Below are 26,369 nucleotides of genomic sequence, written 5' to 3'. Positions count from 1 at the left end.
CAACTCACAGCAACCTCCGCCTCCTAGGTCCAAGCAATTTTCCTGCCTCAGTCTCCCAAGTAGCTGGGATTACAGGCACCCACCACCACGCCCAGCTAATTTTTGTATTTTTAGTAGAGACCGGGTTTCACCATGTTGGCCAGGCTGGTCTCAAACTCCTGACCTCAAGCAATCTGTCCACCTTGGCCTCCCACAGTGCTGGGGGTCACAGGCGTGAGCCTGGGTGAAAAATTTTGATGGAGGCTTTGTTGCTTCATACTCAGTCACAAGCAGCGTGGTCCTCTCCTCTTAACCGACATCATGGGTGAAAGACAGCCCTGCAGGAGGCCTTCTCTCTTCCAGATGGGCACCGCTTGTCAGGCCTCTTCCTCCACGGTTTGGAGCAAATGAGGCGAAGATTTAAGATGTATCCCTTGTCATTGGCTCTGTAACAGATTCTGCTGCAAAGGCTCTGGTTACACAGCAGACTGCAAATTCTCTTGCTAACGGTGTGTGAGATGACAGCCTGGCTCTGCATTCCTCGCTAGCTACACAGAGGTGGTCTGTGCCTTGCTCACGCTTCTTGCTGCACGTGGAGGAATACATCAGAAAGATTCAGTGGCAGGGAATTCACACACAGGCTGCTTGTTTGAAGTGAGGAGACTCTTTATCTAGCTCACCCTTTGCTCTATTTGATTTTAGTTGGCTTGGTTCATGGGACCCCTCCTAAGGAACATACTCCACATTCTTGGTATTAAGTATTATCTTCCTGAGAGTCGTAACACTCGTCTCTCTGGGGCGCTGCGTTCGCTCAGAAGGTTTAAGTGTTTGCATGCAGCCTTCTGTCGGATGTGACATGGTGTCTCTTTGGTGGGAGCAACAAAAACTCGAAGAAACCTACAGCCATGAGGACATGGTGACCCGCGCTGTGGCCACTCCGGGTGGTGACTGATGGCGGGGCAAAGGCCGTAAGGCCGGGCTACACTTTCCACCAGATGAGAACCTGACCAAAGGCGGGGATTTTTAAACAAAATTTTAAGAGGCCATTGTTTTGGACCGAGTTCCTGCCACAGGCCCCGACAGACCCGACCAAACCCAGAAGGAGTCACGCAAGCTAAAAGCGACGTCTTCAGGCCGAAGCTTTAAGGAAGCAGCCAGCCCCTCAGACAGGCCAGGTTTTGTTTTTTCTGAACACATAAGATTCCAGCACAAAAAGGTTCCTCTCTATCGCTTAGAAAAATATAAAGTGAGGTGCTCGTTCCCGCCTACGGAACCCATTGTTCTGCTGTTTCCCAGCGGGAGTCGGGGCCAAAAGGCACATTTACAATGGCGACGGTGACATCAACGTCTGTAGGGGGACACTGTTAAATTTAGCTTTGCGTAAAGCTGCCTCCTGACATATTTTAAGTTCGACGTAAAGGTTTCTCCGTCCACCGCCAACTGTAACCTAACTGGAGATGTAAACAGACTGAAACCCACTCTTGTGCCAATCACCGCGTTTCCGCTCATCAAGGGTGCCGGCCATTCAAACCCCGTTCAGATAAGGCCGGCCGGAGCTGCGGCCCCTCCAGCGGCTTCTGGGCCTTGCTTCCCTTTTCTGCCCGTCAATCTTCAGCCGCACAGCAGCACCGGGGCCTCTCTCAACCTGCGCTGCTTTGGGGGGCTGCCAAATTAGCGAACCGTTCTTTGCTTAATTAAACTCTGTTAAATTTAATTTCTCTAAGGTGTTTCTTTTAACAGTACAGAAAAAGCATTTGAAAAATCCAACATCGGTTCCTGATTTTTTTTTTTTTTTTTTTTAAAACACCACTCAGTAAATCAGGAATAGAGGAAACTTCCCTAACCTAATACAGGATATTTATGAAACTCCCACAAGCAACGGTGGGAGACCGAACATTTTCTCACTAAGAACAGAAAGGAGGATGTCTGCCTCATCACCTCCATCCAACATTGACCCGCAGGTTCCTGCTCCTGCAGTTAGGCCTGAAAAAGAAATAAAAGCCATACAGATGAGAAAGGAAAAAGAAAACCATCTTATCTACAGAGAACGTGCCCATCTAACCCAATGGAATCTACAAAAAAAAGCGACAAGAATGACTGAGATTAACAAGGTTGCAGAATAACAAGGCTGATACGCACAGTCCATTGTGTTTCTATAAAATGGTAATAAACTATCAGATGTTGACATTTAAAACGCCACTTCCTAATAGCATAAAAATAGACAATACTTAGAGATAAATCTGACAAAAGAGGTGAAAGACCTCCAGATTGAAAGAGTAAAAAAATCCTTGAAAGAAGTCGGAGACCTGAATAAACACGGATATGCGAGGTTCATAGATTAGCAAGTTCAATACTGTTAAGATGTCAGCTCTCCCTGCATTTACAGAAATTAACAGGTCAATTCTAAAATGCACATGGAAAAGCAAAGGGTGTAGAGGAACTAAAACAATTTTGAAAAAGAACACAATTGAAGAGTTAGCATTCTAAGAATTCATACACAGCTAGAATAATCCAAACCGAGCGATGCTGGTGTCAAAATATTCAAACAGATCCGAAAGAAAATGGTCCAGAAATAAGCTTACACATACAGACTGATGACTTTTTTTCAGGCAGGTGATCGCTCTGTTGCCCAGGCTGGAGTGCAGTGGTTCAATCTCTTCTTACAGCAGCCTCAAACTTCCAGGCCCTGGGGATCCTCACACCTCAGCCTCCTAAGTAGCTGGGACCACAGCCACCACCACTATGCCCAGCTCAGACTTTTGACGAGGGTGCAAAGGCGATTCAGCGCACAAATGGTAGGTTCAAGAAATCATGCTGCAGCGATTTCATATTCTGGAACAACTGGATCTCCATATGCAAAAAGAAAAAGAAGAAGAATTTGCATGCATACCTCACACTATACACAAAAATTAACTCAAAAAGGATCATGGGTCTAAATGTAAAGCTGGCGCCATAAAAACACAAGAGAAAATCTTTATGACTGGATTAGGCAAAGATTTCTCAGACATGAAAGATTTCTCAGACATGCTACCAGAAGCACAATCCGTAAAAGAACAAACTGACAAACTGAAATTCGTCAAAAATGTTCAAGATTTGCTCTTCAGATGGTGAGAAGACAAGCCACTAACCAGGAGAAAAATCTTTGCAAATCTATTTCATCGAGGACTGATTCAGAATATATATAAAGAACTCTCTCAGGCTGCGCGGTGGCTCACGCCTGTAATCCCAGCACTTTGGAAGGCCAAGGCTGGTGGTCAGGAGTTCAAGACCAGCCTGGTCAACATGGTGAAACCCCACCTCTACTAAAAATACAAAAATTAGCCAGGTGTGGGGGCAGGTGCCTGTAATCCCAGCTACTCAGGAGGCTGAGGCAGGAGAATCACTTGAACTCAGAAGGCAGAGGTTGCAGTGAGCGGAGATGGCAGCACCGTACTCCAGCCTGGGTGAAAGAGCAAGATACCATCTCAAAAAAAAAAAAAAAAGAAAACTCTCAAACTCAACACTAAGAAAACAAACAACCCAATTTTACAGCAACCGGCGAAAGATCTGAACAGATGCTTCCCTCAACAAGATATGTCAATGGCGAAGCAACATGTGTCAAGCTGCACAGCACAGCTGGTCACTGGAGACACACAAGCCGAAATCACAGGTGGCACCCCCCACCTCTCAGAAGGGCCAAAGTCAACGAGATGAACCCTTCCAACTGCAACATGAAATGAGAGCAGGCAGTTTCTGAACACGTTAAACACACACCTTCCGTGGCACCTACTCGTTTTATTTCCAGGTCTCTGCCGAAGAGAAAAGAAAATGTATCTCCTTCTGAAAGCCTGCGAGTGAATGTAAACAGCCACATTACTTTCCATCGTTAAAAACTGGAAACCACCCTGCTGTCCACCAAGAGACGAACAGATGAGTGGGCTGGGGCGTATCCATGCTGTGGCAATAGAAATGAGTGTTTGCAACAGACACGGCAGCAGGAATGAATCTCAGAATAGTGACACTACGTGACAGAAATCAGACAAGGAATGAAATCAGACAAGGAGTGCATGTGTGCTGCAGGATGTCATTTATGTAACACTGTAAAAAAGGACAAACTCTTGGGTGCCGGGCTCATGCCTGTGATCCCAGCACTCTGGGAGGCGGAGGCAGGAGGATCGCTTGAGCCCAAGACTTTGAGGCCAGCCTGGGCAACACAGCAAGACCCCGTCTCTCAAAAAAAAAAATTAATAAATTAATTAAAAAATTAGCCAGGTGTGGTGGTGTGCACCTGCAGTCCCAGCTGCTTGGGAGACTGAGGCAGGAGGATCTGTTGAGCCCAGGAGATGGAGGCTGCAAGGAGCTCTCATTGTGTTACTGTACTCCCACACTCTGTAGTCCCAGCTACAAAGTGGGAAACAGAGTGAGACCCTGTTTCAAACACACACACACACACACACACACACACACACACACAAGCAGAAACCAACCAGGACATCGGTTGCTTGGCACTGGGAAGTCTAGGGTGGGAAGGAGAGCCACACAGGGCATGAGGACAATTTTGGGACAATGGGTGTGTCTGTCTCCTGACGGGGTTGGCTTCATGGCTGTCTGTGTAGGTTAAGACTGACGGAATCGCACAGTGAAAACACACACCACACCTGCGTGTCAATGACACCCCCAACAAAGGTGTTTTTCAAAAGCAAGAGGCAAATGACAAAACTGGGAAAATATTTTGCATCAAGTACGGCAGAGGACAGCGAATATAATTCATACGTTAAAGGCACTTGGAAAAACGAATCAGGAAAACATTCCCACCCTAACTAATTTGCTCAGACTGCCCTAACGGAGCGCAGAGTCCGGATGGCTTAAAGGATCCAGTAATATTCTCTCCTGGGCCTGGAGGCGGGAGTCTGCGATCTGGGTGAGGCAGGTTCCTCCTGAGGCCTCTCATCTGGGTTTGCAGAGGCCACCATCTCCCTGTGTCCCCAACGGTGCTGTCCCTCTGTGTGTGTCCATGTCCTCATCTCCCCTTAAGGACCCCAGTCCAGTTGGATTATGAGCCACCTGTATGACCCCATTTTAATTTAATTTTGTCTTTAAAGACTCCAACTGCCAAAACAGTCACATTCTGAAGTACTGGGGATTAAGGCTTCAACATATGACTCTTTTTTTTTTTTGAGGGAGTCTCACTCTGTTACCCAAGGTGGAGTGCAGCAGCACGATCTTGGCTCACTACAACCTCCGCCTCCCTGGTTCAAGCGATTCTCCTGCCTCAGCCTCCGAGTAGCTGGGACTACAGTTGTGCACCACCATGCCTGGCTAATTTTTGTATTTTTAGTAGAAATGGGTTTTCACCACGTTGGCCGGGCTGGTCTTCAACTCCTGACCTCAGACGGTCCGCCCACCTCGGCATCCCAAAGTGCTGGGATTACAGGCGTGAGCCACCGCACCCAGCCACAGGATAAAAATTTTAAAGGGGACACAAGTCAACCTGTAGAAAAAATGAGCAACAGACAGAAGAAGCCAAGCCCTGGAATCAGAAATAAAAGCAACTGATATACACGTGCCGCTATGCCCAGCTCACTTTTCTATTTTTTGTAGAGACAGGGTCTCACCATGTTGCCCAGACTGCACTTAAACTCCTGGGCTCAATGACCCACCACGCCCCAGCCTCCCAGTGTCGGGATGACAGGTGTGAGCAGCCTCGTCTGCAGTTTGTAGTGAGGTGGTGAAGGAGGCCTCCCTGGGAAGATGGCGTGGCAAGTGGGCGAGGCCAGCACCTGCCCAGACCCTGCAGCCGAGGAGCCGTAACGCTACAGGGGCACAAGGACACTCAGAGGCCCCAGACCAAGCCACCTGAGGGGTTGAATCCCTCTGCCACCCCCTCTTTGTGGCATCCGAGAGCAGGTTCCTAGAAGGGCAGAAATAAAGGGGGAACTGGGATTAAGAAGGAGCTCCTAGAAGCGGGTACTGTTGAGTCCTGGGCCATCAGGAGCAGGTGCTGGGCAGGGGCTCTGTGACTGCAGCTAGGGGCCAGGTTGGCTGGGAAGGTGGGAGGGAGGTGGAGGGAACAGGAAGGGCCGATGGGGAGACAAGAAGTCTCTAAAGGCAACTGATTCTGAAGGGCTTTGTGAGGGCAGCACTGGCACCCCGTCTGCTGTCCTGGTCCTGTCCGAACCCAGGCTTCCCACGTGGGTGGCGGGGGTTCTCTTCTGGTTGGGAGAAATGCCACGTGATGACGTGCGTGGCTGATGACCGCAGGCTGGTGCTGCAATGAGCCCTCACTGTGCCACTGCACTGCCACACTCCAGTCTGGGAAACAGCGAGACTGTCACAAAACACACACACTACAGCAGAAACCCACCAGGCCATTGGTTGCTTGGGAATGGGAGGTCCAGGGTGGGATGGAGAGCCACACAGGGCACGAGGACAATTTGGGGGCAATGGGTATATCTATCACAGTTCTGGGGAGGGCTGCAGGCTGGGGAGGTGGGTCTTCTGGCCTAATGCACAGTCACTCTGTGGATGTGAGCAAGCCACATCCCAGAGCCATGGTCACCCAGCCAGTACAAGGGTTTGCCATTCTTACTAACCTTTGAAAACCTGCAATTGAATGCAGTGGCTCACTGGTTTACATTTATACTGATTTCGCTACAAGTGTTTGCACTTTTTTTGTGTGTTTATTGGCAGGATGAATGAGTCTATACAAGAATGAATGAACGGGTGCATGTGTGAACTGCCCCCTTCCCACCCCCTCCGACCTGATTCTCATCGGCTGAAGGTGCTTTCCTGGCTGAAATCGTCCATTCCCTTAAAACCCTTCAGGACCCCTCACTGTCACAATGCCCCACCTCCCACAGCCTGACTTGCAAAGCTCAGACTACATGCTGCCCTCGCAGGGGGCTCCTGGGTCAGGTCTAGCAGGTGGAAACAGAAGCGCCTGTCCCGACACACCTGTGAGAACCGCCCAAATCCAGAACACTGATACCACCAAATGCTGGGGAGGACGTGGAGCAGCAGGAGCGGCCACCATCGCAGGTTTGAATACCAAAGAGCGCGGCCACTTTGGAAGACTGCAGGGCAGCTTCTTACAAAGCCAAACGTCCTCCCACCATATGACCAGCAGTGGCCCTCTGGGGTGTTTCCGCAAATGAGTTGAAAACCTGTGTCCACCCCAAAACCTGCACACAGATGCTTACAGAGGCTTTATTCATAACTGTGAAGTCTTGGAAGTAAACAAGAAGTCCTTCCATAGGCTTCAACTGGTGTCTGCTACCATAAAAAAAAAAGAAAAAAAAGAAAAAAAAAAGTCCTTCCAAAGCAAATGGATAAACTGAGGCACATCCGGACAATGGAACGGTATCTGGCCCTACAAGGAAATGCACCATGACGCTGTGACAAGACAGAGAGGAACCCTAACTGCATATGGCTCATGGAACCAAGTCAATCTTGAAAGGCTACGTGCTATCTGATTCCAACGACACCACAGCCTGGGAACGGCAACACGAAGGGCCGGGGAAAGACCCAGCACTGCCTGGGGCGGGGGAGGAAGGAGTGAGCAGGCAGGGCACAGGTGCTCTCCAGGCAGTGAACGCTTCTGTTTGACACCAGGATGATGGCTAAGGGACATCATGCAAGAATGAACCCTGGGGTAAACGCTGGGCTTCATAGTAACGTATCAATATTGGTTTATGAACCGGAACAGATCGCTCCAAGTGACGGAAGATGTGAATAACAGAGGGGCCTCAGGGAGAACTGCTCTGTGGGAACTCTGTCTACTCTCTGAGCAATTTTTCTGTTAAGCCCGAGGTTGCTCTAGAAGATAAAGTCTATTTAAAAAGGACAAATGATTGGGCTGGGTGCAGTGGCTCATGCCTGTAATCCCAGCACTCTAGGAGGCTGAGGTGGGCGGATCACCTGAGGTCAGGAGTTCGAGACCAGCCTGGCCAACATCTCTATTAAAAATACAAAATTAGCTGGTCGTGGTGGTGGGCACCTGTAATCCCAGCTACTCAGGAGGCTGAGGCCGGGGTATTGCTTGAACTAGGGAGGCAGAGGTTGCAGTGAGTGGAGACCGCACCATTGCACTCCAGCGTGGGCGACAGGACGAGACTCTGCCTAGAAAAATAAAATATAAAATAAAGTAAACTGACAAATTATTAGTTGTTTATCTGAACTTCAGATTTAACTGGACATCTGTATTTATCCGGCAACCTCGACCCCACGTAGACCACTGATCTCAGGAGGGGCAGCAGAGCGGAAGCCGCCCTGGCATTGGTGTTCTGTGGCAGGTTGGATGGAGGAAGACAAGGGTCCCGCTGGCTCCCCAGCATCTCAGAGACCCCACACACTTAGGGGTACATTTCTATGTTCAGAAACTCCAAGCCTTTCAGAGGATCCCATTAGCAGGTTATTAGAGAAGCAGGGATGGAAGGAGTGGTGACGGGTCTGCTCCATTGAGGTGCCTGCAGGCAGGACCTCAGCTCCCAGCTTGACTCTCGCCCTCCAGCAGCCCCAGCGACTTGAGCAGCACCCACCCCTAATACGCAGCTCGGCCTCCGGTCACCCTCCTCTCCGCATCAGCCACCCACAGCTTTGAACCCAACTTCCAGCCACGTGTCTAAGCACGTCGCACAATGTGGCCGCTGAAAAAGGCAGCCCTGCGTAAACATAAAAGGAAGCCCAAGGACCCCAGGCCACCTGCTGCTGGGCAAAGGCCTGCCTGGTCACCAGCCTCCTGGGACCCTGCCAAGGGCAGCCTGGAGCGTGTCCATTCCACGCAGGCCTGGACAACAGTGGGGACAGCCGCTGCCACCCGCCCCGCCCACTCCATCCCAATTTTCACTCCACCCGCTTCTGTGCCTTCATGCTAGATAGACGCCCTGGAGTCACTTCCACCCCAAACCCACCCATCAGGCTGAACTCCAGCCCTACCTGGCCCCCGCACTCGGAGGGGCACATCGCCCTCTCCGCCTCCTCAGTTTTCATAGCTCGTCAACCCCAGTGCCCTCCTGCAGCCCCCTTCCCACCTGCAGGCCTGGGCCCTTGCCCCTAGCAGCAGCCAGGACCCACGGCCCCGCTTCTAGGGATCCCCTGACACACCTGCCTCATGCTCTGAAGGACACTTAGGGCACTGTGGGGTGTGGGAACAAGCCAGGCTTGGGGGTGACCCAGCAGCTAAAGAGATTGAGAAGGAGCCTGAATCCAGCCACCAGGGAAACTGGGTGAGCAGGGAGAGGCCTGGGGACAGGGGAGGGAGGCTGCCACCTCTCCTCCCGAAAGGTCCCAGTAGCCCTCCTGGCCAGCAGGACCCAGGGAGAGGAGTGAGGATTGGCCCCTGGACTCGGGTCCCTGTAGAGAGGGCCTTGCCAGAGGCTGGCGCGGGCTGGCCAGGAGGGTGGAGAGGATGCGGATGCGTGGCTGGGGCGCTGGGTGTGGGAAGCGTGGCGGATGTGGGGGCTGCCAACTAGGCTGGCCAGAAGGTCGAGGGGAGGGTCCCTGGGGTTCCAGACTCCTAGGGGAAACAGCCAGATGGAGAGAGGGGCTTCGCACCCCAAACCCGGGGACCTACTCTCCCCAGCACTACAGCCCGTTCTCCACTCCCTTCAGGGAAGTTGCAAGGGCAGCGGTGCCCACCAGGCCGGGCCTGGAGCTGCCAAAGGGCAGGGGCACGGGTGTGAGGGGCAGGAACACAGGTGTGGGAGCCAAAGAGCACGGATGTAGGGGGCAGAGGAATGGGTGTGGGGGGCAGGGGCACGGGTGTGGGAGGCGCCCGCGGGCCAGGGTCCTGGGAGGCTGGGCCGACAGGATGGAAAGACTGCGAGGGCGAGGGCGGCGGAGGCCTCCGGGGCTGGGGAGGGTGCGGGCGTGGGCGGGGCGCGAGCCGCGGAGGCGCCGGCCCGGGCTTCAGGCTGTGGGGGCGGGAGTGCGGGGCGGGAGTGCGGGGCGGGAGGGGGAGGGTGGGCCCGGCTCCGCGTCCTGTGGAGCCTGCGGCGCGGGGAGTGTGGGTCGGGGCGGGGTGCGGGGTGCGGCGCGGGCTGGAACGTGGGGTGCGGGACAGGCGGGGGGCAGGGAGGAGGAGCAGGCGGTGCGGCGCGGGGCTGGGGGCGGCGCGGGCGGCTGGTGCGGGCGGTGCGGGGTGTGCGGGGCGGGCGGCGCGGCCTCCGGAAGCGAGGGGGCGCTGTGCCAGGCGGCGGCTGTGCGGGGCGGGCGCGCTGCTCCTTCCGTCTCGCGAGTCCCGGAAGCGCGCGCGGTCGCCATGGCACGGAACGTGCTGTGAGTAGGGGTCGTCGCCCCCCGCCGCGGGGCGCCCCTCAGTATCACAAGCAGATGGACCCCACAGGGTGCGCGGGCTCCAGGGAGCGGGGTGGGCATCCCTGGGCCCACTCCTGGCCCTGGCGCGTCAGGGTCCCCCGAGACCCTCCTCATGGCTTGGGGCACGAGAGGCGGGCGGCGGAGGAGGGCCCCGCCGGGTTTAGGGCAGCCCCGGGGAGCGGGGAGCCTGCCAAAGCCCGGAGGTCACGGTGTCCCCGGGGGGGGGGTACGAGGAGGGTGGCCCGCGGGTGGCTGCGGTGTCCAGGCGGGGAGGTCCGGACTGCCCCCAGCTCACGCTGGTGCGGCCTGAGGCGGAGGACTTGGGAGTCCAGGTGGGGTCTGAGTGAGAAACAGCCGCTGACCGCAGCCCGCAGGGCTTTGGGGCAGGCAGGGCTGGAGACCCGGTTCTGCTCAGCCCAGGCCTCCCATGCCCACTCTGCATCTTTTCTGGATTCTGGAGGAGCGGGGGGCATCAGGGCGCTGTCCTGCCCCACTTTGCTCTCCCCAGTTGAAGCAGGAAACCCTACATGTTTCTTGCTGAATGAATGGCTCAGGCGTAATCAATAGATGTGGGCTCCCGGTGGTTTCGGAGAACAGTAATCAGTGTTTTTGGAGAGAGATGGTCCAGCGGCCCTGCTGTGGCTCTGGGGGCCCCTGCACATAGCTGGGGGGAGAGGGGAGGGTGGCAGGTGGGATCCCGAGTGGACGAGGCTTCCTTCAGCAGACATCTGAGACCCGTGTTGCACATGACCCTGACCTTGGGGAGCACCCAGGGCCAAGGAAGAGAGAGTCTCAGTGAGACCAATGCTGCCCTGAGCCTCACGTGAATTCCACGCTGGGCGTTCGCCTGTTGGGAGAATGAGGAGGAAGTGAGGGTCAGACGACCCGGGTGGGGTGTTCCTGGAGGGCCAAGGGTGGTGGGCCGCTGGAAACAGGGGCGAAGTGTGGCTGCCCTGGAGGCAGCGGGGGCTGTGCACGACTCTCCTGTTGCCAGACAGGCCTTGGAGGGAGCGCTGACTTGACTTGCTGTGGATGGGATGCAGCTGGGGTGAGGGTGCTGAGAGGGTGGGATCCTGGCTGCGTCACCCGTGGGGCCGTGGGGAGGCAGGCTGGTGGCAGTGAGCCAGCTTTTTGTGTTTTGAGGAAGAACTGAGTGCAGAGTTCTGCTCAAGAGAGGTTACAGTGGAGATGCTTGTGAAATAGCATGGGGAGGGCTGGGTGCTCCCAGGTGAGTGGGACAGAGGGAACTGAGGACTGCTGGGCCCACAGGGGTGCCGGTTCTCCAGAGAGCCCTTGGAGCCCTGTCCTGGGCCCAGGGTGTCGGCAGTGTGGATTGTTCCAGATCTGCAGGCCCCACATGCAGACAAAGCCTGGGCTCCGGGCTGAAGTTCCCTTTGCCTGTGGGAACGAGGACAGTGAATAGTCACGGCCCAGCCCCTGCCGGCCTCTCACCTCAGGCCCTTCAGACCCTTAGTGAAGCGTGCCCTTCAGGCCTCAAGCCTGGAGGCTTGAAAATGAATGTCCTGGGAGCTGATGTACCCCTTTTCCCACTGTTTACTGGGAGTCCTCAGGCTTTTTACCCACCTGCAATCCCACAGCTGGTCACCAGAGGGAATGTGTGAGCCCTTGGGGTGGCCATGGATAGCCTGAACCTGTGGGTAAAATGAGTCAGGCCCCTCCACTCCCAGAGCCCACCCCTGAAGGCTGCGCTCCGAGGTTTGGAAGGCCAAGGCCATGCCCAGGACAAGGCTGTGCTGGGGTTTGGGGAGTGAAGATTCGGCCCCCCTGGCCAGCCACCAGGCTGCCATGTGTCAGTGTAGTCATCAGGAGGCCCGAGGTGGATATTATTAGCAGTTTGGTTTTGCTATACTCGCCTTGCTTTTGAGAGCTCCCAGCAGCTCCTGGCCCCTGCCAGGCCCCAGGCCCAGAGGCTCAGCCCTGCCCACCACCGTTGGCCCTTCAGGAACACCGCACCCAAGGCCTCTGACCCTCCCTTCTTCCTCATCCTCCCTAAACAAGCAGAGGCCAGCATGAAATTCACATGAGACTTGGGGCAGCGTCGGCCTCATGGAGCCCTCTGTAACTTGATGCTGGGTGCTCCCCAAGGTCAGGGCCACGTGCAGTGCCTCAGATTGGTCACCAGAGACCCCTAAACAGCCCCCTTGTTCCCTCTCCACCAAGACCTGCACCTGGGCTCTCAGAACCTACATCTCCCGAGACCCTGCAGACCCCAGTTTCTCCTGTGCCCCTCCTCCCCCCAGCTCTGAGGCCCAGATAGAGCAAGGGTGTGCCGGCAGTAGCAGGGGGTGGGGGCAGGGATGGTGCTGCCTGTTTGCCCAGCTGGACTTGGGAGAATGCACGAGACCACTTGGCTAGAGATTCTTCATGATTGTCACCTGGCCCGCCAGCCCAGGAGGAGTGCTGGTCTAGTTTGCAGTGGCCACTTGGCACCTCTCCAGCTGCCTCCGCTGGCTTTTATTGGGGTGGTGGGGTGGGATGCCGTTGGCTCGTATTTAGCGAACCAAATCAAAGCCTGTTGGCAACACCATCTCCCAGGGCCCTGAGCCTGCTTAGCCTGCGCGCTCCGTTCCCGAGGAGCTGGGGCCTGCTGCCCCTGGAGCGTGCGGAGCTAGTTTCCTGCCCCACGGCTGGTCCTCTCCACTCCACTTCACCTGAGCAGCAGGAGGGTGGGCCAGCTGCGTGGGGGCTGCTCTCCCAGGGGTATCAGTGCCCTGACACGCATCTTTGAGCCTTCCACCAGCTTATTTGGGGGGATGCTGGCTGCCGGCTTCTGATTCTTGACTTGTTCATTGGCCCTTTCTAAAGTCAGGCCTTGGGGATCAACAGCCCATGCTTCCTGAGTCGATGCTGGGGACTGGCCGTCCCCCTGGGCGGGCCCATGTGAGAAAGGGGCTGTGGGGACCTCTGTGTCATTGGGTGGTGATCTGCAGATGGCTACCCTCTTTCCTGCCCATCCCTGCTGTGGGTGGACACGGGGGTCTGCAGGGTTCGCCTCTCAGGCTGCCATGGCCTACGTGTGTGACATGGACCCAATCTCTTCTGTACAGGTACCCCCTGTACCAGTTGGGTGGCCCACAACTCCGAGTGTTTCGAACCAACTTCTTCATTCAGCTGGTGCGGCCCGGCACGGCCCAGCCCGAGGACACCGTGCAGTTCCGGATCCCCATGGAGTAGGCCTGGGAGGGTTCCGGCTGGGTTAGGGGCATGCTCTGGGTTGGGGGCGGTGCAGGGCCTAAGTTAAACAGCCCCGCTCACGCGCTGGTGCTCATCCTGCTGCGCAGGCTCCTGGGGCGGCCCTGTCCGGCCAGTGTTGATGGCGTGCCCATAGCTGCAGAGCCCGGCAGGCACGTACACCCACCCTCTACCTGGGGAGGGCCTCACTGGAAACCTTAAAACTTGGACCTCTGTGCTCGTGCCTTCTGTTGAGTTCTTGCAACGTCTTTTTAGGAAAGGTGCCCTGGGAGGCGGGGTGGGGAGCAGTCCGTGAGGTGCCGAACCGCTCGGAAGAACCTCCTTGGCCTTGGAAAAAATGGCACGTTTCCTGCCACCAAAGCTGGGGTGCTGCTCTGAAGCCCTTAAGATCACAGGTCCCCAGCTCAGGGTCGAGGCAAGCCAGGAGGGGCAGCGGCGTGAGCTCCCCTGGGGGCAGGGGCCCAGAGCTGAGTTGACGGTACCCACGGGGTTCTCCAGTAGAGGAAATGCGCAGTTCACCCTCCGAATCCCAGGCAGGCCTCTCCAGAAGGTGCTTCCTCCTAGAACTGCAGAGTACCGTCCACTGCAGAGCAGGCCTAACCCTGACGCTGCCGAGGGGCCCCAGGGCAGACGAGGTGGGGTGCTTGGCAGCCAGGGGCATGCAGAGACTGTCACCTCCTCTCACAGGCACTTGCTGAAGCAGGGAGCCGTGTGGGCTGAGGAGCAGGCCAGGAGATGGTGAGGCAGTGCCTCTGCTCCCTGGGGCCTGTGCCGCTGCCACCTCGTGCTGGTGTGCCTGGAGCAGGGAGCCTTGCGGCCAGCAGCACTGGTGTTGCTGGGGCTGCCTGTCCCTGCTGGTGCCGCCGATGCCCCCTCCTCCCTGCTGCTGTGGGCCTTGGTCTATCGACCTTTCACCCTCGGGAGCTTGTCTGGGACAGTGTTTTTAGCTTAGCCTGTTTCAGACGCCCTTTTCTTTTTCCTTCACCTCTAGAATGACAAGGGTGGACCTCAGGAATTACCTTGAGCGCATCTACAACGTGCCCGTGGCTGCCGTGCGGACTCGGGTGCAGCACGGTGAGTGCCCACCTGTGCCACACACCCACATCGCCGCGCCACGGCCTCAGCCACTCCGTGGTGGTCTTGGTCTGAATCGGCTCGTGGGAAACTAAGGCACAGGGTGACTTAGGGTCACGCAGTGCTTACGTGGCAGAGCGGGGATTGGAATCCACGTACGCTGGCCCGGGGTCTGCTCTGAGCACTGACTCCCGAGGTGGGCCTGCAGCGGCCAAGGCTGGGCAGCCCTCTATTCCATCAGTGCCTGTGGTGTGCCCTGGCTGGCGCTGCGGCCCCTCCTGTGTGGAGAGCCTGCTGGCCCCTGGTGGGAGATGGGAGGGACCCGCCAGCCTGCTGTGCCGGCTCATCTGATTTCAGTGCCTGTTTCCCTGAGAAATTGCCTTTGTGAGTTTTAAGCACACATTTGCATTTTTAAGAGATCAGAGATCGTTTTAGTGGCACTGGCCTCTGAGCTTGTACTTTTTTAAAGTTCTGATTTTTTTTAACTCCCTTCCGGCAGGCTCCAACAAGAAAAGAGACCACAGAAACGTGAGGGTAAAGAAGCCGGACTACAAGGTCGCCTACGTGCAGCTGGTGCGTGCGAGCGGGCCGCCCCCCGCCCGGGCCTCCCAGGGGTCCTTGCGACTGTGTCCTTGGGGGTGTTTGTGCTGCAGACGCACAAACACAGGGGCCCAGGGAGCCCCTGTGAGGCCAGATCTCAGGGCTGCAGTGCAGAGACAGGCTCCCCGTGAGGTCATGTTCCCTCACGGCCTTGGGGGTGTCGGTGGTGGTGCAGGAGCACGTGAGTGCTGGGATGGGTGGGGCATGTCTCAGCCTCCAGCCATTTTGTGATTTTGGAGTTTGAATGCTCTCTGGACAAAGGTGGCCATCTCCGGCCTGGTGGGTTTTGACTCCAACACAGACCAGGGTGTCTGAGTATGGGAGGCCCCCAGCCTCTGGAGAGCCTGTCCTTGGCTGGGTTTCAGACTCGGAGGCACAGTCTGAGGCCCCTGAGGTCTTTGGTGCCCAGGCGGGTCTGGCGGGCCAGGGTCTTGGCTGAGGATTTCAGGGCAGGCTGCTTCTGAGCAGGTGCTGTCTTGTGTATCCTGGCCGGGGCTCTGGGGAAGAAGGACCCCTCACCCCATACTGCCTGGGCCTTTCGTTTCTGAAACCCAGACTTGTCAAGAGTGAGACCCGCAGCTTCAAAGCCTTTTTTTGGGCCCTTCACTTTGAGTTCCAGGCAAACCCAGAGGCGCTTTCTCTGTCAGCCAAGATGTGGACAGCAGCACAGGATGCCTCCGGGGCCTCTCCCCTCTGCCCTCTGGGCTGGCCTCACCGGGTGGGATGGGGTTGTCTTCCGGTGAACGGTCCCTGGAGGCTGAGCCAGCGGCCCCTGCCGCTAGATGGCAGTCATACTATTGTGAAACCACCTCCCGCCAGCCCGCCTGTTTTGGGGCTGAGGAGGCAGTTTGTGAAGAAGCCAAGTTAGCATGGCAGCTTTTCTGAAAAACAGTCACATTTGTTGTTCTAAACAGGGGCCCCCGGAATAATTTGGCCTAATATTTGCTGTGCATGAAATTAGCCAATCCAGGTGAAGAGAGCAGCCGTTGGGCTCATAAAGGCCTCTGTGTGCTCCGTGCCTGTCGGGCCCATCTGTCTTTGTCATGGCATGTGGGTGGACATCCCATGTGCAGGCCTCGCCACGGGCACTTCAGAGGCAGCTACGGTTACAAGTGGCATTCGAGTCATCCGAACCCTTGCGTGCTTCCTCTGGGCCCCACCTCCCATGAAAACTGAACCCAGCAGCCCCGGGATCCAGTGTCTGCAGCTGCCGCCTGCGTGCCGTTCTCCCTCTGTAAAGTCCAGGCAGCCAGAGATGGGGCCAGGCAGCTGGGAGCCTGGAGGGTCCCTGCCGGGCACAGCTCCTCCTGTTCCAGAATTAAAATTTATAACGGGTCCTCACCCCCGTCCTGAGCCCCAGCAGGTCGTCACACAGCCTAGAAATGGGCCATGGCCGTGGGTCCCTGTCCCTGCAGAAGGGACTCACAAGGATCTTTCCCGCCTTGTGTCTGCTGAGACCGTGCTCAGCATGTCCCCCTGGGCCCTGCGCCAGGGCTTAGAATCACTGCTAATTGCAATGCCCAGGGAGGGAGCGTTGGAAAGATGAAATGATCCACTTTATCTGGAGTTGGCAGCTGTGAACAGGCCCTGTCCCACATGGTGGAAGTCCCACATTTTTTTCTCTGACAACCTGATAAGCATCTCCTTGACCCAAAGTCCTGGGAGCCGTAACCAGCTCTTAGTGACCCGCACAACAAAAAGGGCATTGACTGCCCGCCGCCCAAGGCTTGTGTGGACACAGAGCGGCGCTGGAATGAAGGGCGCACGACATGAGAGGCGGCCGCCGGCTGGGCCAAGCTGTGGGCTCCGGCGGGCAGCGGCCCCCAGGGCACCCTGGGATTCCTGAAGGCAGGGTGGCCTTGTTCTCTTGTCATTAGGACATTTTTCTCCATTCCTGTTATTTACTCCCGATCGGCTGTCTGTCTCTTTGGAAAGATCAAGGGCTTTTTTTTGTAAGTACAAGGTGACTCTCTCTAGAAAAGGGGAATCCCCTGGGAAACCGCGCTTGGCATCCACAGTCGGCTTTTGTCTCCTGTAAGAAATGGATTTTCTCTCACCAGCTTCCCCGAAACTATGACAAATGGCCATGTTTGTGTTTTGAACTGTCATTTCGGATTCTCCTTGCCTCAGAAAACTAGCAGAGCCGCCTCTATATATTAAAGGCACATCCCCCATTCTGGGCAGTCAGCCTCACATGTAAACGATTGCCCCTTGGTATTTTAAAAAACGAAAAGTTCAGAGCCACGTCAGGCAGTCCTCCTGCAGGCCGGCCACCTGGGAGGCTGTGCGCAGTGCCACACTCCGCAGCTGCCCCCACGCTCTTGCTGGGGATCAGGGTGCTCACGCCTCCCTCGCAGGGTGGAATCTGGGCCTGTTTCAGATCATACTTGGCAGCCTACCCACCTCCAAATTTATTTACACAACAAGGGTCTGCCCGAGCCAGGTGCACTTGACTGATTTTACTCACTAAGGGGTTCCAGACTCAGGGGCTATCCTCACTCCTCTCTACCTGTCTAGAAACAGAAGGACGTCTGCCCTCAGAAGCCCCGGCCCTCTCCTCCCTCTCCTTCTTCCTCTCCCTCTCCTCCCTCCTCTCCCTCTCCTCCTTCTCCTCCTTCCTCTCCCTCTCCTCCCTCTCCTCTGCTCTCTCTGCCTCTCACCCCTTATCTTTGGAGCTACTTAGTAATCATTACAAGTTAAAATGGCCCCTCATATTTGCTTAGGTCCCCAAAGAGCAGTATCCTCTCTGCTGGTGACCCCCAGCCATGTGCTGCAGCCTGGGCTGGGGCTTGGCTGACAGACACATTCTGAACTCTGAGTGAAAGATGTAAGACCAGTTAATTGGCAGCCTGTTCTGATTTATCGGCTGCTGTACGTGTATGTTTCTTCGTACGTGATGTTCATTTCTCGTACGTGATGTTCATTTTATTTGCCAGGCTCTGGGCTGGGAGGAGAGGAAGCTTTAATGTGGGTAGAGCCTGAGGCGTTTTGGACCGACAGGTTCAGCGTGGCACCAGACGTGATTTGTGTCATGTTTTTCTGTGCCTTGTCCCTGCCCGCCAGTCCAGCCAGGCGGCCCCGGGCTGGTGAATGGGTGCACCCAGGGCAGGGGCAGACAACAGGCCCTAAAGAGACAAGTGGTGGGGAAAGCGGCCCTGTCCCGGAGCTGCGCCCCCCGCTGCCGCATGACAACCAGGCCGGTGACTGTGGGAGTGCTTACTTTCCAGGCAGGGACGCTGCCCCAGGAGGCCCAGGGCGGTACCACTGAACTGTTGAATCAGGTGCTGGTGGAAAGGGGCTGCCAGAGAGCAGAGACTCCCCCACAGCCCCCTGTGCTGAGCAGTCTTCACAGCTCTGGCTGGAGCCTTTTTTCTCTCCCTCAGGCCCACGGACAGACCTTTACATTCCCCGATCTGTTTCCCGAGAAGGAGCAGAGCCCAGAAGGCAGCGCTGCCGACGAGCTCCAGAGCATTCTCAAGGAGAACATGGAGCGGAGGCAGAGCAGCGACCCTCGGCGGGGCGGCGTCCCAGACTGGTTCGGGCTGTGACGGGGTGGCTAGCAGGGACATGCCCCAGGTGGGCACCACAGCAGAGCAATCCCAACACCTAAATAAAAGTCCTGCTGCAGGAGAAAGCCAGAAGCCCTGTTTCCTTCTGCTCTCAGGTCTCTGGGTGCCAGGCACACAGCAGCCAACCCCCAGCTCTGAGCGCCACGTGGCCCAGCTCTGCTCTCCCGGGTCCAGCCATGGGCCACGGCCGGGGTCTGGTCTATGCATTGGCAGGGAACTGAGGGTGGGTAGGCTTGAGACAACGTGGCCCCGTGCTGGGGAGACGGGTTGGCTAGAGAGAGGGTCACACACAGGCTCGGCGCTGCCTGCCAGGTGGGGAATGAGACACGTGGGTGAAACGACCCAGAATCTGAGTGCCACATTCACAGCTTGAGCCCAGAGGCGTAGGGAGGAACGGAGGGGTCAGTGTGAGCACAGGGGGGCACCGGGTGAGAGAATGGCCCGGTCCAGGCAGAGGTTGGTCAGCAGCCCTAGGGGCCTGGAGAGAGAACCCTGGCCCACCTATGGGTTTTGGTTTGACATGGTGGCAGCAAGGACCTGAGAAGGGCTGGGGAGGATCCCAGGGCAGCAGGATCTCAGGAAAGCTGTGGCAGGAGAGGCGACGCCCAGTATGGAGGCCTAGAGCCCGGGGCTGGGCCTAGAAAACAGGAGAGACACGGGCTGGAGAGGTGGTTAGAGCAGGGGGCCACGTGTGGCCAGCAGTCACAGCAAAACAGTTCTGTGGGCTTCTTGGCCCTGGGGGTGGACGGGTTGGGAGAGGAGAGTGTGGGCTCGAGCATCCCATACGAGGTGGTCAGTGGCCTCGCAGTGTCTGGGTGGATGCCAGGGTCCAGACTCGCATTCTGCTGGCCCAGGGCAGGTCAGGACGTGCAGCCTCTGCCTCTGATTCTTGTCTGAAGGGTTTTGCGTGGAAGCCTGTGGCCCTGCCAGAGGCCCTGTGCTGCCTTTCCTGGCCTGGGCTGGGGTTGCCTGGCAGCCGTTTTCGGGGCCTGAGCCTGGCAGACTGGCCTGGGTTCCCATTGCAGCAAAGCTGTGGACAGGCTGGCTAGGGCAGCCTCCAGGGGCCCTGAGCTGGATACAAATTGGATTTTTAGTTTTAACGATGTCTTATTCAGAACCTTCCAAGGAGCCCGGATGGTTTCCAGCTCCTCTTCTCAGAACGCTTGCATCCGGTGAGGCCCAGGGTCTCCAGAGCCCCTTCGGCCCGGCCTCCATGCACAGCTGGTGCCTCCTCAGGACGGGTTCCAGAGGCCTGGGGGCGCCTCTGTTTCTCTTAACCTGTCCTTGGTTCCAGTGCTTCCCTAGAAATCCCAACATGGAGGTCGGAGTGAGGCCCCTCCCTGCTGTGTGCTGGCAGCTCTGGCTTTGGGGTTGGGAATCAAGGCCAGGGTTCAGTGCTTAGGAAGCCGTCTGCACTCCACCTTGTCCAGGACGGAGCCGCACTTGGGTGCCTGGGGAAAAGCCCCCAGCCACGGCCTTGTTCCCACAATCAGGTTTGCTGTGAAAAGCCTTCCCTTCAGAATGCTCAGGACACAGGTGCCACGTGGCCTCAGGACCAGCAGCCTCTGGCTTCAGGTTTTAGAACCTGGATCAGCAACGTGGGCCGGCTGTGGTCTGAGTGAGGGTCCTGGCTTTTCCTTCTGCTTGGGCAACTTCCAAGGGGCTTGCAAGAGGAGATGGCGTGGCAGCTGGCTCACCCTCCCCTCCCCCAGCCCGGAGTGCAGGCAGGAGGGGCTGCGGCGGGGCCGCCCTCGGCTGGGGGGTGAAGGTCCGGGCAAGCTCACCCTTCAGTGTTGATTTAAAGGGATGGGGAAGGTCAGGAAGTGGAGCCGGAGAAATGGAGTCAACTGTATTTTCCTTAGAGAAATAATTCATGGGGCTGAGAGCTCAGAGGACCCTAACTCACGGCAGGGGAAGAGGAATCCCATCCTTCATCTGTGGCACGTCCAGCCCCGCACATGGGGGCCCTGAGCAGCCCTGCTGGCGGCCAGCGCTCCAGGCACACTCCATCACGGCCGCCACCCCCAGACGCAGCCCTAACTCTGGCTCCAGCCGCCCAGGCCTCCAGACCCTCCTCCTGCTCCCTCTCACCCGTCCTGTGCTGTCCCCTGGCAGCCCCCGTTGTCTCCCACAGGCCTCCCTGCCAGGGAGGAGAAAGGGGCTGGGGAGCTACTGGGCTCTCACCCCCAGTCCTCACCGGGTACCCAGGGGCACGGCGGCGCACTGACCCCGGAGCCTTAGGGAGATGAGAGACATAGGGGTCTGCCGAGTGCATGGCCTGGCCCAGTCCCAGGGAGTGCCCAGATGGAGGCAAGACCAAAACTCGAGGGGGAGCATGGCGGCGAGGCTGGGCGCATTCCTTGAAGAATGGAGGATGGGGACGGGTGTGTGGCTGTCCAGTGTGAGACAGGGCTGCCAGTCCTCTGGGGGTAATTCACACGAAACCCCACTTTCTGGGTCATTCACTTGACCAGTGGTTTCTGGTGTAAGCCAGGTGTCAGCACCAAAGCCCCCAGGTGTCTGTCCCAGCCACCTGTGGTGTATCCTCGCCAGGTCACTGGAGAGGCTCCCCAAAGCATTCACACCCGCCTCACATGCCTACTGCAGAGGGGTGAGGAACAGGCCAGGGCGGGCGGGTGCCCCACTCAGGGTCTGGAAGGCTTGGCCTCTCTCCAGGAGCCCTGCTGGCCGCACCCACGGAGCTGAGCTGGGAGCGCCCACAGGAGGGGCCCCTAGCGGGGCGGGATGCTCAGGGTTCAGGATGTAGGCCTCAGCCAGGGGTCTGTTCCCACCACCCAGGCACACTCGGAGCTCAGAGAAGGGGCTGGCTGGACCCGCCAGCTCTCACGACCCTCTCCTGCCTGGAGGCTCAGGGAGGGAGTGAGCTGCACCTGGACAGGTCTGTCTCTTCCCCTGCACAAGGGCCCCTCTGTGGTGACTTGTGTGCTAACACAGGCTGTTTCATGCGTGGGGACCAGAGAGGATCTCACAGGGTCCCCCTGGCCTGGGCATCAACCTCACCACCACACCTGGGCAAGACCCTCGTCCAACCCAAACAGGCTGTTCCTGCAGAAGGAACTCTCTCGGAAAGATTCATCTCCCGAGGCTGACAAGGCCACTCCCACTTGTGTCTGGACATACTCAGCACGGCAGGGGCAGGAGAGGGACCCGGACCCAAGAGATAGCAAGTGGGCCTGGGCTGTGCCTCAGTTGCCCCTGATGTCACAGCCCTACCCCTTATGGATAGCTCCAGCTGGGAGCAGGGTCGGGGGTAGCCAGAGACAAAGTCAGCGGGACGAGGGAGAGTCAGCAGACAGCACTGCCCCGTGCCCCCGTTTATGTTCGTCTGTTGCTGTGCAGGGGGGTAGGCAAGGTCCAGGCGGTGCCACATCGAGTGCCTGGGAAGGGGGGAGGGGCCCTCAGGCTGCACCATGCTGTGCTTAGAGCTGGCTGGTCCCATGCCTCTGTCTGTGCTGATGAGTTACAGTCACCGTGGGCCCGGCTCCTCCGCCCAGAGGAGCGCCTGCCCCGGCAGCTCCAGGTAAGAGCCACGCTGCCGGAATGGAGCAGAACCCCCGTGACTACCCTCCCTCCTATGGGCATCTGTTTCTCCTCTTCGGGAGCTACTTGTGTTTCTGGGGCGGCTTGATGGTGTCCCATCTCGAAATGGCCTCCCTTCCGTACCTGGCTGCAGATGAGCAGCCATGCAGGCGCTGGGACAGGAGCGGGCTCTTCCTTTCCCAGGCTCCCCGGGTCCCTCCTCTGCCGTTCCTGCCCCCACCCACCTCTGGGGGCCCCTCCACCTCCAGCGAGCCAACACATGCCTCTGCAGCCTGGAGCCTGAAGTCTCGATCGTGGTTGCCTGTCTGCACTGAGGGTTGCCGTCTTCTGGCCTCCAGCAGGGGATGCAGGCCAAGGACACAGCTGTTCCTCCTGGTCCACTCCAGGGCTTAGAGTGAGGACAGGCTGGGGAAGGCCAGCTCCTTGAAGCCAGCTGTAGTGGTGGCCATCTTGGGGCTGTCCTCCCACCTCCCACCTTTCATGCAACCGTCAACTGTATTAGCTAAGTGAACGAGTGAGTGAGTGAGTGAGTGACCACCCGATTCAGGAAGTCAGCTCGGCCAGGTGGGAAAGCCAGGCTGCCATCCTCTTCCTCTGGGTTTGATAGGTGCTCCTGGCCAGGGCCTGGCTGAGTCTGGGTGGGTAGCACAGGCTGAGCACCACCTGGCATCCCTCCCTGCCCATGGGGGGTCCCCTAGAGCAGGTGGCCTGTGGCTGCAGTGACCTGAGACAGCGCGGGCCTTGGGATGTGCTTTTCTATTTTTAAAAACAGCTTTATTGAGATGAAGTTCACACACCCCGCCATCCACCCATTCAGTGGCTTCTAGAATATTCCTAGAGCTGTATAGCCCCGCTAGAACATTTTCATCATCCAGAAAGCAACCTGCCCCCCGAGCTGGGGCTCCCAGCTCCCCGCCTGCCCCCCGCTGAGCTGGGGCTCCCAACTCTCCGCCTGCCCCCCGCTGAGCTAGGGCTCCCAACTCCCCGCCTGCCCCCCAAGCTGGGGCTTCCAACTCCCTGCTCCCTTCTGCCCCCGGCTACGCCTGGTCTGCTTTGGATGGGCCTGTTCTGGATGTTTCGTCAGTGAACCACCCAGGGTCTGTGTGGCTTTTCATGTCTGGCTTATTTCACTCAGCGTGGCATCCTCGGGGCACACCCGTTGCCGCACGCACCAGGATCTCCTTCCCTCTGTGGCTGAGTTGTGCTTCCCTGTGTGGATGGGCCCCCTGTTCATCCGCCGTCCATCAGTGGGCATGTGGAGGCTTCCACCTTTAGGATCTTGTGAGCGAAGCTGTGGCACACTTGTGTGTGCACATTTTTACGTGGATGTGAGCTCGCCATTCCTCTTGGAGGGATCGGGCACTTTCTTGCCTGGGGCGTTCACGTGAGGCTACTGTAGCCTCACTGAGGAAGTGATGCCCCAGGCCCTAAAGGTGCCTGAGGGTGGCCAAGGGATGGGGCAGGCTCCACAGACATCCCCGCTGTGGAGCTCCGGATCGGGCACTCATGAAGGCGATGTCTTCCTGGGCTGCTTCTCATGAGGGGTGCAGGGGGGCTCCCGAGGGCTGGAAGTTGGGGAGATGCGTGGATGTGGATGGTATATTTGCTCTTGGACTGGCCCGTGGGGGTTCCTGCAGGTCCCTGGGAGCTTGGCCTGGGCTGGGGCTGGGGCTCAGGGGCTGTACAGAGGTGCCCAGCTCCAGAGTTCTGGCCGCCTTGCGTTCGTGCTCCCTTCCCTGTCATCCTCTCCCGTCTCAGCGTTCCTGTCCTCCTCCTTCCCTGTGTGCCTCACCCTCGGCCCCCTCCCCTCTGCCTCCAGCACTTCTCACAGCGTCGCTCCCCTAGAATTGCCTGTGTTGTCGCCCCTGCGTCTTGGGGCCCTGGGAGCAACCCCACTCACAGCCCTGCACCCTCACAGCTCCCTGCACTGTCGCCTCTGCATCTTGGGGCCCTGGGAGCAACCCCACTCACAGCCCTGTACCCTCACAGCTCCCTGCACTGTCACCTCTGCATCTTGGGGCCCTGGGAGCAACCCCACTCACAGCCCTGTACCCTCACAACTCCCTGCACTGTCGCCTCTGCATCTTGGGGCCCTGGGAGCAAGCACGATGCCCACAGTGTCCCTGCGGGTGGCGGCAGGAGCCTGGGCTGCGGTGCACGTGGGGGCCCCTTTCCTCTCCGTAGCCAGCTAAGAGTTCTTTCAGGGCCAAGAATTCTTCTCTCTGACCATATTTCCACCCCTCCACCTGCCCTAGAATGCTCTCACAGTGGACGCTGGACTTTGACGTGGCACGCAGGGAGGACAGGACTGCTGGGGCCCTGGTGTTCCCGCCTCTCCTGCTCCCCCAGACATGGCCGCTTCCTGGGCTTGGGTGTCTGAGGGGACGTCTCTCAAGGATCCCACCCAGCTCAGCCTGGCAGGAGCCGCACCCTTCGAGGCCTCAGCCCACACCACACAGGGTGGGGACATGCAGGCCCTGAGTGACCTGTTTGGTGTCTGCATTCACCACCCCACCCCATCTGAGATCATCCCCAGCACCAGTCCCCCCAAATCACTTCATTATTTCTTTGTAAATAGGGCTTTTTCTAGTCAAAATAGTCCGCTTTTCTTATTTCTCCAACATCTGGCTTTGATTGGCCCTGGCCTCCGTGGGCGCTGGGGCCCTGACGCTGTGACCGATGGGGGAGGCCAGTGGGGCCTGCATTCTCCCTGCACAGGGCCAGCTCTTCGACAGGTTGGGAGACCCCCCCACCCGTCCTCCCCCCACTCATCCTCCCCCTACACATCTGTGCTCTCTGCCTTGGCCTGGGCCCAGCTCTGGAGAGCTGGGACCCTGGGGGCTCACCCCATGGCTAGAGTGTCCCCTGCTCTGGGGCGCCCATGGTGGGGAATCTGGGGGCACTGGCCTTCAGAGGCATCCCTCAGGCTAGGGACGGACCCACCACCCCATCCTTCCCTCTAATGTTCTTTGCCATCCTCCCTTGCTGAGATACATGACACAGAGAAGATTCCAGAAATCCCATGGGCCTTCTATGTGGAATTCATAGAAACTCAGATGTGCAGGGTTCCCGGCCTGTCCCCGCAGCAAACCCTTCTGCAGAGACAGAGGTCCACAAGAAGAGGCCCCGCCACCCCAGGGAAACTGGGGGCTAGGAAGGGGTGGGCCCATCGGGTCTGACAGTAATGCCCCATTCTGGTTCTCCGCTCCTTCCTGCTGGGCATCCGCACTGCAGTGGCCCTCCACACAGCGCCAGGACTCAAAGGCCACCTCTGCATAGTCCTCTGAGCTCCCCTGAGTGCACCCTGAGGCGGAGGCCTAGTTTGGGGCACCCAGTGGGTGGAGAAGTTAGGCAATGAGTGAACAGCCTCCCCTCCAGATTGGGGAGCCCGTGGCCCTGCTCCACTGGTGCCCCTCAGCCCAGCCTGCTGGTCCCCGATGCTGCTCGCCTCTTTCCCACAGGCTCCCCAGGCGGGCTCCTGGTCCCTGTGTCCTGTATTCTCAGTGTGGCTGCTCAGCCCTCTGGGTGGTGACAGTGTCATGGGTTTAGCATGATCACAGAAGGAAGGGTGCGCTAGTCTGATAGTACAAGATGACACTGCTACTTGGATAATTATGGAAGTGCTCAAATATCCCAGCATAGAAACCTGGATGCATCCCTGAGGTTGACAGATTGGCGTGTGCCTCGCCTGCACCCTCCTGGCCAACTGGCACCTGTGAGCAGCTTCCTGGGGTGTGCCTGGGGTGCCCTGGACCACCCACGTGGCCGTCCCTCCTCTGGTGGTGGTGACATTGGGCATATCTGTGTTCCCTGCCATGGCCTGGGCCCCCTGAAGGGAAGGAGGCCGGAGGACAGCAAAGCCAGTGACCTGGCCAGTCAGCAGCAGCCTCAGCAGGCGGAAGGGAACAGTCACGGATGCCCAGTGAGGCCCACGCAAGGCCGGGACACCGCTGTCCCACCGCACTCCCAGCGGGTGGTCCCTGAGTGTGGTCCCGGCCTGTGGGAGTTTGACGCAGACCCCAGGAGGAGTGAGCCGGGCCCAGGGTGGAGCACAGGAGGCCACTGGGCATGGCTGGGACC

The 26,369-nt window shown here is 57.9% G+C and overlaps 1 protein-coding gene across 2 annotated transcripts; it reads left to right on the top strand.

The window, feature by feature from the left end:
• The first annotated feature begins 10,176 nt into the window (after positions 1-10,176).
• On the top strand, positions 10,177-18,800 carry MRPL23 (mitochondrial ribosomal protein L23). Of its 2 annotated transcripts, none has more exons than XM_012456194.3 (5): positions 10,177-10,233; positions 13,341-13,463; positions 14,477-14,559; positions 15,059-15,132; positions 18,543-18,800. In XM_012456194.3, the coding sequence occupies exons 1-5, from the start codon at positions 10,217-10,219 to the stop codon at positions 18,705-18,707; spliced, it is 462 nt and encodes a 153-aa protein (XP_012311617.2). In that variant the 5' UTR covers positions 10,177-10,216; the 3' UTR covers positions 18,708-18,800. The 2 variants fall into 2 exon arrangements, with proteins under 2 accessions (XP_012311617.2, XP_012311619.2); XM_012456196.3 differs by having other exon boundaries at positions 10,224-10,301.
• Positions 18,801-26,369: the final 7,569 nt, after the last annotated feature.

The sequence above is a fragment of the Aotus nancymaae genome, unplaced genomic scaffold (assembly GCF_030222135.1).
Source record: "Aotus nancymaae isolate 86718 unplaced genomic scaffold, 86718_ANA_hifiasm-v0.15.2.pri h1tg000106l, whole genome shotgun sequence".
Lineage (NCBI taxonomy): Eukaryota > Metazoa > Chordata > Mammalia > Primates > Aotidae > Aotus > Aotus nancymaae.
Note: the sequence above shows the minus strand (reverse complement) of the source record. Positions and strands in the feature narration are given on the sequence as shown.

Coding starts and splice junctions, on each gene's coding strand:
- MRPL23 (XM_012456194.3), top strand. Junction 14,560..15,058: donor GCGGACTCGGGTGCAGCACG/GTGAGTGCCCAC, acceptor CCCTTCCGGCAG/GCTCCAACAAGAAAAGAGAC. Junction 15,133..18,542: donor AGGTCGCCTACGTGCAGCTG/GTGCGTGCGAGC, acceptor TCTCTCCCTCAG/GCCCACGGACAGACCTTTAC.